This window comes from Balaenoptera borealis (genome assembly GCF_965194805.1).
Source record: "Balaenoptera borealis genome assembly, chromosome: 19".
NCBI classification, from domain to species: Eukaryota; Metazoa; Chordata; class Mammalia; order Artiodactyla; family Balaenopteridae; genus Balaenoptera; species Balaenoptera borealis.
In genome coordinates, this window is record NC_138878.1 from 18,641,501 (window position 1) to 18,653,751 (window position 12,251).

General features: G+C 38.0%; 1 protein-coding gene across 11 annotated transcripts in view; it reads left to right on the forward strand.

The window, feature by feature from the left end:
• The first annotated feature begins 12 nt into the window (after positions 1–12).
• The window catches only part of TERB1 (telomere repeat binding bouquet formation protein 1), a 53,237-nt gene continuing 40,998 nt past the window's right edge, over positions 13–12,251 (forward strand). For 6 of the 11 annotated variants that reach the window (XM_082368915.1, XM_082368917.1, XM_082368919.1 and 3 more), the window contains exons 1-4: positions 13–2,523; positions 5,181–5,243; positions 11,215–11,325; positions 11,515–11,643. In XM_082368915.1, the coding sequence (XP_082225041.1) occupies positions 5,201–5,243; positions 11,215–11,325; positions 11,515–11,643 (283 nt within the window). In that variant the 5' untranslated portion in view covers positions 13–2,523; positions 5,181–5,200. The remainder of the gene's footprint in view (positions 2,524–5,180; positions 5,244–11,214; positions 11,326–11,514; positions 11,644–12,251) is intronic. The other 5 variants (XM_082368909.1, XM_082368912.1, XM_082368911.1 and 2 more) reach the window with 5 other exon arrangements.

A 12,251-nucleotide genomic window follows, 5' to 3' on the forward strand; every position in this document is an offset into this window, starting at 1 on the left:
TTTCTAACTGAGTTCATTATTTCTGGCTTGCTATTTCAAAGTTACTTATCATAGAAATGTCTTGTATGGACTTCCCTGGTGGTGCAGTGGATAAGAATCCGTCTGCCAATGCAGGGGACATGGGTTCGATCCCTGGTCCGGGAAGATCCCACATGCTGCGGAGCAACTAAGCCCGTGCGCCACAACTACTGAGCCTGCACTCTAGAGCTTGTGAGCGACAACTACTGAGCCCGCGTGCCACAACTACTGAAGCCCACGCGCCTAGAGCCTGTGCTCTGCAACAAGAGAAGCCACCGCAATGAGAAGCCCGCACAGCCCGCACAGCCCGCACACCACAACGAAGAGTAGCCCCCGCTCACCACAACTAGAGAAAAGCCCACACGCAGCAATGAAGACCCAATGCAGCCAAAAATAAATTAAAAATTTTAAAAAAAAAGGTCTTGTGTTACATTAGAAATAGCTTAAAATATTTTTTCTTATAATCTTAAATAATGAATTTAAGGCACGTGCAGATTTTAGCTGTGGACATCTTAATACCATCACTGTTTGTAAAAATACAATTTAAAAGGGGCTTCCCCCAGGACATGGCGGCAACCTCAGTGTCCATCGACAGATGAATGGATAAAGAATATGTGGCACATATATACAATGGAATATTAGCCATAAAAAGAAATTGTTATCTGTAGTGAGGTGGATGGACCTAGAGACTGTCATACAGAGTAAAGTAAGTCAGAAAGAAACAAATACTGTATGCTAACACATAAATATGGAACCTTAAAAAAAAAAAACAGTTCTGAGGAACCTAGGGGCAGGACAGGAATAAAGACGCAGACATAGAGAATGCATTTGAGGACATGGGGAGGGGGAAGGGTAAGCTGGGAAGAAGTGAGAGAGTAGCATTGACATATATATACACTACCAAATGTAAAATAGATAGCTAGTGGGAAGCAGCCACATAGCACAGGGAGATCAGCTCAGTGCTTTGTGTCCACCTAAAGGGGTGGGATAGGGAGGGTGGGAGGAAGACGCCAAGAGGGAGGGGATATGGGGATATATGTATATATATAGCTGATTCACTTTGTTAAACAGCAGCAACTAACACAACATTGTAAAGCAATTATACTCCAATAAAGATGTTAAAAAAAAAAGGGGGCTTCCCTGGTGGCGCAGTGGTTAAGAATCCACCTGCCAATGAAGGGGACACGGGTTCGAGCCCTGCTCCAGAAGATCCCACATGCTGCAGAGCAACTAAGCCCGTGTGCCACAAGCTACTGAGCCTGCGCTCTAGAGCCCGCAAGCCACAACTACTGAGCCCGTGTGCCACAACTACTGAAGCCTGTGCACCTAGAGCCCACGCTCTGCAACAAGAGAAGTCACTACAGTGAGAAGCCCACGCACTGCAACGAAGAGTAGCCACAACTAGACAGAGCCCACACACGGCCAAAAATAAATAAATTTTTAAAAATACAATTTAAAAAAGACAAATATTTCAGATGTATAGTTTTATCAGAAAACAAGAACAGGATACAAAGCGGAGGGAAGTTTGGAAAAGACTAATGATGGCAGCGCTTGGGGCTCAGACAGCCTCCTCCCCACGCCTGCGCACACCTACCCGAGGCCACGACGCCGGCCTCAGCGACCCCAGAGCCCGTTCTCCTAACTCCTTCGGGCGAACGCCCCTCCGAGCAAAGAAAGCCCTTTACACAGGGAGCAGTGAGATTACAGGATTTCCCCTTCATATTGTGACTTTCCACTACTTAAACAGGCGCACACTTGCTATCCGCTGCCCTTTGGAAAGTGGGTGAGTAGCGGCCGGCGAGAAACTCCGCGTGGGGGCGGGGCGGCCGGAAGTCCCGCCCCACCGAAGTGCGCCAGGTCTTCTCGGCGGGAAACCAGGTCGGGCGTCGTGCTAGGCGGGCGGCAAGGGAAAAAGGGCGAATCCCAGGGCGCTGCGACTTAAGGGTAAAGGCCACGGCCTCCATTCCCTGCGCGTTCGGGTCCTGCCTCAGCCCCGCCTCGGAACCCGCCCGTCGCCTCCTGTGGAAGGTCTGGGATGCAGAACGCCCCGCTCTAACCTTCTTAACCGACCCACATGAGGGGATGGGGTGATGAGGCGGGATGGGTCCTGAGGAGGCGGTCGCCCCGGGCTGAGGCCCGCACAGGGAAAAAGAGAATTGTCACGTACCACTTAGGCGGCTAGAGCCTGGCCGATTGTACTTCAGAATACTCGGGCACCTCCCCAGGTGATTCTGATGTATGAAGGGGGTGGGCGCTGCTGGGGCAGTTGTTTCTCAGATCGGGGGTGGGACCCTGTGTTCCGCATCACCTGAAGGGGAGGGCACGTTAACGGGACTGACTTTCAGACCCACCCGCTGCCCTGCCGGTGAATCGCCTGTGGTGGAGCCGGCCTCGGGTCGCTAACCAGCGGCCCCGTCCCTGCAGGAGTTGGAGAACCCTGGTCTAAGAGGGAAGGGCCCGAGGGACCACGTATGCTCTTCAAAAGGAGTTCCTCCAGCTGTTTAGGTGAGCCAGGCCGTGGTGTTAATGAGCGCAAATTGACGAAACAGGGTGGAGTTAGTCTTCTCTCCTGGGAAAGATGTCTATCGGTTATCTGTGGAAACTGGGATGAGGTGATGAGAATGAATGCGGAACGGCTGCTCCAGTCTCCTGAGACCGGGAGTGTTGTTGTAGTGAAATGGCTCCTGGTACCCTCAGACTGTTTCTGGACCTGATCGACTGTTTTTTCTCAATCTAAACTATTCTAACAGAAAGTTTACATTACATTACTTGCATCTTGGCCGTTTCTCCCTTGCCTCTCCTACTTTAGGGAAAAGTTTCCGCTTGGTATGAGCCCAAGCTGAGGATCCACTGTCAACAACTCAGTGGTGGCAGATATGGTGGGATTTTCAGCCCTGCCAGCCTTATGCACAGAAAGATGTCATTTATCTTTCAGATATTTTGGGGAGTGCTATTTAGATTTCAAAAGGCTTTTCCTGTTAACATTTTCTAGGCCACGTAAAAGAGGAATGTTCAGTTCATTTTCTTGCTTAAATTTGAGTTTAACAGTACTATTTTGGGGAATTGATTGAGTGCAACCTGTAAGTAGGGTAGTTTCGTCCTGTTACCTGGAAAAAAATCCCTTTTTCCCCCTGTGAGAATACAGTAAATAATTTTGAAATCTTGTTCATGGCAGTTTGCATCTATTCACTAAGTTACTGAAAATACTTAATAATATGCTTTATTGGGCAGATGATTTTGTTCTTGGGATTATACTATATTTTATACTTTTAAATATAATTTTATAGTTATCCCTCCCTTGGAAGTTATAACTTGTCCTTTGCTGTGAATGTTTTTAAGCATGTAGCAGGTAAATAGATGACTTGTATTAATGCTACTAGATATTTGGCACGCTTTATCTTATTTTACTGTGCAAAGTAACCATTTATTAGAAAACAGTATAAGAAAGACAGACAAAGGGGAACAGAAGGTAGTTTGTGTTGTCAGCTTCAATTTAAAACATATCCCTCTTTAAATATGAAAATTATATTAAAAAGCAGAATAGATTGACTAATTAAAACTAAGGAAATAGTCCTTAAACTCCCTCACAAAGCAAAAACCTGCATGTGTGATACGTCTTTTTTTTTTAACAGGCTGTTTTTTAATCTAGTCTTTTTCCAAATCCTAACCCATTTGCTCAAAGATAATGCAACCTTTAAAAAAGGATGTAAATTTTCCTGTAAATTTTCATTTATATATAGTATGTCTGTTTATAATATGTCTCCAAATTATATGTAGGAGACAGTATAACAGGATAAGAGTGTAGCCCTTGCCTCAGATTTTCTTGGTTCCCATTCTAGCTCTGGCGCTTACTAGCTGTTTGAACTTGAGCGAATTGTTTACTTTCTCCTCATCTATCTTTATCCTTATAGCTCCCTTGCAGGGTTGTTGTAAAGACTAAAAAGATAGTATTTATAAGGTTTATAGGGGTTTATAGAGCCTGGCCTATCATTGGGCTTGCTGAACATTAGAAGCTTCTATTATAAAACTTGTGAAAAATGAAAAACAGTGAAATAAAACACCACCAGCTAAAGACAACTAGTGTTAATATTGTTGCTATTTTCCATCTAGTTTTATTTTATGTTTGCCTCTACATAATTGGGGTCATACTGTAGATAAAATTTTGAGTCTTGCTCTTTTGATTACATTGTAACATAAGCATTTTCCATACTGTCAAACATTTCAAGTAAATGTCAATATTCTTGTAACAATATCCTATCCTGTGGATATACTGTGATGTACCTACCCATTCCTTTTTAAATGGAATATTTAGGTTAAAAAAATGACAAAACTAGTAAATATTTGTATATTACTTTGTAAAAGATTCTCATATTTATCATTAAATTTTTTGTTTGGGAATTTTCAGTTTGAGAGTTAAAATGAAAGATAGAAAGGATAATTAACTATCTCTCTTTAACCACCCAGTGCTGGAGTAAATAAGAATTTTAGAGTTCTGTGAGTCCTGATTTATTGCTCTAAGAAATTAATTGGACTCTGATGTATTTTTCTAAAAAATCAGTTTAGCATTTTAAAGAATGTGAGAGGCCGTATTAGGGTTGCAAGTTATTTTTTAAATTCGTCTAATGAATATAAACAGAGGTTTAAGCTTGAAAATAACCATGATTTATTAGAAAAAATTTTAGTATTAAGCTAAGCTTGTGAAGAGAAATGCACATCTAAAGAGTTTGTGCTTATTTGTGTTTTAAACCTCTGATTCATGGAGGAGTGCCCAATCTGAAATGATGGGATAAAAATTTACAGAAAAGAAAATAAGGAAGGAGAACCAGAAGTGGAGCAGCTAGATTCAGTCAACCAATCATTCGTGTGTTTGTTTAATAAAATGTGTTGAATGCCTGTAGTACTTAAGAGTGCGAGGTGCATTTATGTATGTTTTCAAATTTAATTCTTATAACAACTCTATGAAGTTGGAAATTTATATTTTACAGATGAGGAAACTGAGCCTCAGAGAACTTAAGCATACCTAATACCACACACCTAATAAGTTTCAGATTCAATCTTTGCTTTTCTGGTTTGAGAAAACTATTCTTTTCCTACCCCTTTGCATATATAATTCTGGAATTCTCAAAATTGATTTAAATTGAGAAAATACCTTTATCTTACAGATGAAATATAAGGTAAAAGAATGCAGACAAGCATGGAAAGTGAGGACACAAAGAAAATACAAGGTGAGAAATTTATAGATCATATATCTGGAATTTGTTTTATAGTGTATTTGTGGGATATACTGCAGATTATCTGACAGTCTCCAGGAAATGAAAGAATTGTTCAGCAATTTACATGAATATTTATTAAGCATCTACTCTGTGCCTGTCACACTGACTTCAGGAAACTGACATTCTAATGGGAGATGGCATGTTCATAATTAGAATACCATATGATAGCTGATTTAATGGAGGTATATATAAGAACAGTGGAAACCTGAGAGGACCACCATCAAATTTCAGAGCTGTCCTCAGAAAAATGGAAATTTAATTCATGGGCATAAAGGAGGTTAACCAGAGAGGAAATATTAAAATAGAAAAGGATGAGGAATAGTATTCCCTAATGCACCCCGTCACATCAGGGTTTGGCTGAGGAAGAGGACCCTCAAAAAAAGACCGAGAAAAACATTTCAGAAAGGTCAGGAATGTGGTATTTTGGAAATCAGCCTTAGGAGAATGCTTTGAGAAAGATTACCCAAGAGCTTCAGTGTTAAATATCACAGATAAAGACTGAAGTATCCACTGGATTTTTCATTTAGGAGGTCTTTTGTTTTATTAATAGTAAATTCAATAGATTTCAGCCAGATTGCAGTATATTGAGGTCTGGGTGGGAAATAGTCTGGAGAGAGTATGAATAGCTTACTCTTCTTAAAAGCTTGTCTGAAGATATATGGCATTAACTAGAGGGAGGATGTAATGTTAAGGAGTCTTATAAGAGGTATAGAGATAAGAGAATATGTGAAAAGGGAATGGGGATTATGGAGAGGGAGAAATTGAAGAAACTGGAAAGACGGGATAATTGCTGGAGATGCTCCTCTCAGATCATTTATCACACTATGGGAATTACTTACATCCTCTTCTGTCTCTATCACCAGATTGTGAGTTCCTTGGAATCAGAATCCCTATCTGATACAGAGTGGATGCAGAGTAGACATTCTATAAAGATTTGTTAAATGAATATATTTTAAAGAAGGTCATAGGCCTGTAATAGTGCCTTTTGAGTTGTATGCGAGAGAAATCCAACTCAAACTAGTTCAAGAAAAAAAAGGAAACGTATCAGTTCATACAACTGGGAAACTCAGAGTTGTGAGGAAGTGTTCTCCGAAGGAACCACAAGAAGGAAGAGGGAAATCATTCTGGGCAAGAAAAACACTATAGTACAGTTGAACCTTGAACAACATGGGTTTGAACTGTGTGGGTCCACTTATTTTCAGATTTTTTTTTTGATAGTACTACATGATCTGAGGTTGGTTGAATAGGAGGATGTAGAAATATGGAGGGCGGATTACAAATTATATGTGGGTTTTCAACTGAGTGGAGGGTCGGTGCCCTTAATCCCCGTGTTGTTCATGGGCCAGCTGTAGTTGTAGTCACTGCAGGATCCCAAAACACAGGTGAATGTGTTAACCATGAACAGGATGGGAGCTGGATCCTGGTGTGATATTGTAGAGGAAGAGGTAAGAATGGGTGTGGCTGCAGATATTTTTGTAGGAATTCTGTGTTGTGGAAAGTGTTCTCGGAATTCTGTGAAGCCTAACATCTGTGTCTTTTTGACTGAGAGTTTATTATAGCATTTATAACCTGCTTTGCCCAGAGAGCAAGGCAGAGCCAGAGATGACAAATAATTAATGGCTTATTCTCTGGAATCAGCCCTAAACAACTGATGGGAGCTGATGGATAAATACTCTTCACACTTCGACCGGGATGACTCTGAGACACATGGCTCTACCCTAGCTCCCAGAGTTTCCTGGTGGGGTTACTTGTGTCTACCTTCCCTTTCTGTTTCATCTTTTCAAAACAGTACTTGCACTCAAATTTTTGTTTCATGGTCTACTTCTGGGGGGCCCGAAATTAAAACATGAAGTGGAAGAGAAAGAGATGAGGTTTGAAGAGAGCTGAAGATTTGGAGTAGCCATTGAGGAAAATGGGAGAAACAACAGAAGGGAATTGGAGATGGAGCTGACCATGGATGGGGTTGCTGAGTAGAGTTGGGGAGTGTAACCTGGAATGCATACCAAATATTTGCAATGGTATAACTGCTGAATTTTTTTTTTTTCCTTTTAGCAGTGCCCAAATTTGAGCTGAAAGAGCAGAGAAAAGAAACTGTTTTGAGTCACAATTAGGATTATAAAACATGTTTGGTAGAAGGACAAGGGGTCAAAGAACTCCTAGCAAGATAATGGTTGAGGTGATGAACCATGGGATCTGGGATGAAGAGGGAAGGAAATGAAACCAAGTCTCTGAGAACACGAGTAAAGGAAGTAGAGATCATAGGGGTCAAGGAGTAAATATAAGAATAAGGAAGTAAGACAGTTGAAAGAATTAGGAGTAATATTCAGAAAATGAAATAATGGAGTTGAAAATATCAGTGGTAGAGCTGTTCTGACTAATGACAAGGGTCCAGATTTGGCCTTGGAAGTGAATAGCCAAATTTACATACAGTTTGAGACTTGCAAAGGAGAGAGACTGTCTCTTTCCCAGCATCCATATCAATCACCCAAAAGAACTGTGATTGGGGCTACTTCAGTCATTAGGTCAACTGCAGAGCATACCAGTAATTAAAAATATATATATATGTATACCTATAAATTTATTAAGATGTAATTGACATACCACATAATTTACTCATTTAAAATATACAGTTCACTTGTTTTCATATATTCACAGTGTTGTACAACCATCACCACAATCAATTTTAGAACATTTTCGTCACCCTCAAAGAAACCTGTACCCTTTAGCAGTCACATCCCCCCACACACACACCCCTGTTAACCCTAGACAACCACTAATCTGTTTTATGTCTCTAAATTTGCCTATTCAGGACATTTTATATAAATGGAATCATATAATATGTGGGCCTTTTTGACTAGCTTCTTTCACTTAGCATAATGTTTTCAAGGATCATCCATGTTGTCTCAGTATCTTCATTCCTCTTTTTTGTGGAATGATTCCATTGAATGGATATATCATATATTATTTATCCATTCAAGAGTTGATGAACATTTGGGTCTCCATTGTTTGGCTATTATGAATAGCGCTGCTATGAATATCCATGTATAAGTTTTGGGGTAGACATATGTTTTCATTTCTTTTGGGTATATACCCAGGAGTGGAATTGCTGAATCTATGGTAAATTTATGTTTAACCTTTTGAGGAATTGCTAGACTGTTTACGAAAGCAGCTGTACCATTTTACATTCCCACAGCAATGTATAAGGGTTCCAATTTCTCCAAATCCTTGGTCAGAATGTTAGACTATTTTTGATTATAGCCATCCTAGTGGATGTGAAGTGGTACCTAATTGTGGCTTTAGTTTGCACTTCCCTAAGAACTAATGATATTGAGCATCTTTTCATATACTTATTGACCATTTGTATATGTTCTTTGGAGAAATGTCTATTTAAATCCTTTGCATGCTTTTTAATTGGGTTGTCTTTTACTGTTGAGTTTTAGGAGTTCCTTATGTATTCTGAACACGAACCCCTTATTGGATATATCTGATTTGCAGATATTTTCTTTCAGTCTGTGAGTTGTCTTTTTACATTCTTAATGATACCTTTTGAAGCTCAGAAATTTTCAGTTTTAAGTCCAATTTATTGAATTTTCTTTTATTGCTTGTGGTTTTGGTATTGTATACACTTCAGTTTTTGTTTGCTTGTTTATTGTCTTCAGGAATTATTGAAGGAGCTAGCTTGCATAGCCTGGAGAAGATAAAAACCCAGTTGTAGATATCAGTAGGTGCTTTGTCTGGGAAGGGAGGGATTATGATAGGAAATATTAAAGTACGAAAAAGAAGTACAGAAGGAATTAAGAAAAGTACATAAAAAGTTTCTGTGCCTAGAATTGAAAATCACCATGCCCCATCAAAAATCCTCTTTGGCATGTTATTGATGATGAATGGCTTATTGATATCTATACAGTCACACTAACCTTCTTATGGTTTATATTAATGTAGAACATGATCAATAAAAGTTTGCTGTTACTCCAAGACAACTCAGTGATAACCTTTGTACTATGATATTTTACTAACAAATTGAGTCATGAATTATTTCATTGAACCAAATTGCCAGTTGAATTTCTGTCAAGGGGAAGACTAATTGATTCACAGTAGATCTTAGTTGTTTTTTTTTAGTGTGCTTCTCTATATTTTTTTCCTCCCTTCATCCTATATCTTTGAAAACTTTAAATATTAATTCAAGCATTATGTCAATCTATGTACAATTTTATTTAAATCCTTAAAACTAAGAGAAGAAATTGTTTAAAGGCTATTGTAAAGAATTTTATAGGAAAATGATTGTCTATTATTTCCTTTTAGTTGTAAATAAATATTTAAATTTTGTATGTTGATAAATTTTAACATATGTATATACCCAGCATTGTGTAAACATCAGCACAATCATTATAGTGAACATAGCCTCGTGTCCCTTTGTAATACCTCCCTTCTGTCCCTTCCTGGACCTCCTTTCCCCAAGCAACCACTGATGTGCCTTCCGTTACTGTAGACTAGTTTGTGTTTTTTCAATATATGGAATTGTACAGTATACTATCGTATACTCTTTTTTGTGTGTAGTTTATTTCACTCAGCATAAGTATTTTGAGATTTATCCATGTGGTTGTATGTATGAATAGTTAATTCCTTTTTATCGCTAAATAGTATTCCGTTGTATGGTTATACCACAACTTCTTTATCCATTCATCTGCTGATGGACATTTCAGTTGTTTACAATTTTTGGTTATTACATATAATGTCACCATGAACATTTGTGTACAAGTCTTTGTATGTACATATATCTCCTTTTATTTTGAGTAAGTACTTAGGAGTAGAATGACTGCATCAAATTTTAGGTGTATGTTTAACAATTTATGAAACTGCTAAACTTTCAAAGTGGTTGTACTATTTTATGTGTCCACCAGCAGTATATGAGAGTTATAGTTCCTTTGTATCCTTGTCAAAATATGTTGTGGTCAGTCTTTTAAATTTTAGTCATTCTAGTGGGCATGTAATAATGTCTCCTTATGGTTTTAATTTGCATTTTCCTAATGATTAATGATGTTGAGCAGCTTTTCATGTGCTTATTTGCTATCTGTATATCTTTTTTGTCTGTTCAAATCTTTTGCTCGTTGTTTTGTTGGGTGGTTTGCTCTCGTTGTTGAGTTTTGAAAGGTCTATATGTTTTCTGGATATGTTTTTATCAGATATGTGCTTTACAAGTATTTTCTCCATTTGTGGCTTATCTTTTCTACACTTCAGAAAACACTATTTTTATTTTAAAGGTATTTTTAAAATTTATTTATTGTATTTATTTTTGGCTGCATTGGGTCTTTGTTGCTGTGCGTGGGCTTTCTCTAGTTGCGGTGAGTGGGGGCTACTCTTCGTTGTGGTGCGTGGGCTTCTCATTGCGGTGGCTTCTCTTGTTGCAGAGCATGGGCTCTAGGCGCCCAGGCTTCAGGGGTTGTGGCTCGCAGGCTCTGGAGAGCAGGCTCAGGAGTTGTGGCACACGGGCTTTGTTGCTTCGTGGCATGTGGGATCTTCCTGAGCCAGGGATCGAACCCATGTCCCCTGCATTGGCAGGCGGATTCCTAACCACTGTGCCACCAGGGAAGCCCCTAATATGGTGTATTTTCATTTTCATTCAGTTCACTCTAAATAGCAGATATTTAAACCAATGTGGCTTTAATTAAAGAAAATAATATTTGGATTTTCTTTTCCTATATTTCATGCAAAGGGAAAATCAAATAATTATAAGAAGTTCATTTCAAGTTATATTATCTAAGGAACATCTTTCTTTTACATATCTTTATTGCTTATTAGATTTTAAAAAGTAATACATATTTAAAAAGCAAATACAAAGATATGTATTTAGAGGGTGAAATTTAAATGGTTAGTTTTTGAAAGGAAATGTTTGGTTTAAAATAATGAAATTTTTGTTCTTTAGAAATGAAGACTGACCTGAACTTATTATTGGAGTGTCTGAAGTATCAAATGGACAATGCTTTTTCGCAAAAGGAAGCTCTTGTCACTATTCATTCAATTTGCCAACAAAACAGTAAGACATGATAGTGAATTTTTATTTGTGATTCTAGTTGTTTAATATTGTGATATATGAAATAAACATAGTTCTTTCTCTTCTACTCAGTTACTTTACATATTATGTTACTAGGTTCATGTGATTTATTGTCCTTAAAATAATAATTATAATAAATATTCTTCTTTGTTTTGTCTGCGCACTCTACAGGTAATGCAAGTCTTTATTTTCGGGAAATTGGTGGTTTGATGTTTGTAAAAAATCTTGCAAAGTCAAGTGAACATAGTATGGTAAAAGAAGCAGCATTATATACATTAGGAGCTGTTGCAGAACAAAATGGTAAAATATGAAAACTTTATTTCACTATCCTTTAATCATTGTGTTATACTTTAACAAACTACTAAAAAATAATTTTAGAATTCAATTCCTTTTTTACATGTCTGGATAGTTTTATCCAGGTATTTTATTTAAATTAATGCATACCAAAGATTTTATTTATCTTATTAACTAATGAGGGAATGAGTAAAATGTTACAACTGTTTCAAAAGTAATGGCAAAAAACAATACTATAGGCATTTGGGAAAGCTGAAATTTAGGAATAAGCACATGACTGGTCAGTGTCTGCAGGTCAAAAATCAATTATGTTCTACTGGTGGAAATGTTTTGTATTTCTGTGGACAAGAATAACTTGCGCTAATATCAGTTTTCTGCAATTTACAGAGTTATAAAATAGCCTGAAGACAGTAAAAGACACAAATAATCTAGAAGGGTGTGCTAGACAGGACATTCAGTAGTTGTTATCATCCATTTCAAAATCTTTCACAATTTTTCTTGCCATTAGTTGGAAACATTTTTTTACTTTGTCTTTTACTATGCTTATCTTTTTTTTTTTTTTTTGCCATACGAATGTTTTTTATTTTTATAAAAATAAAATTCATCATTCTTTC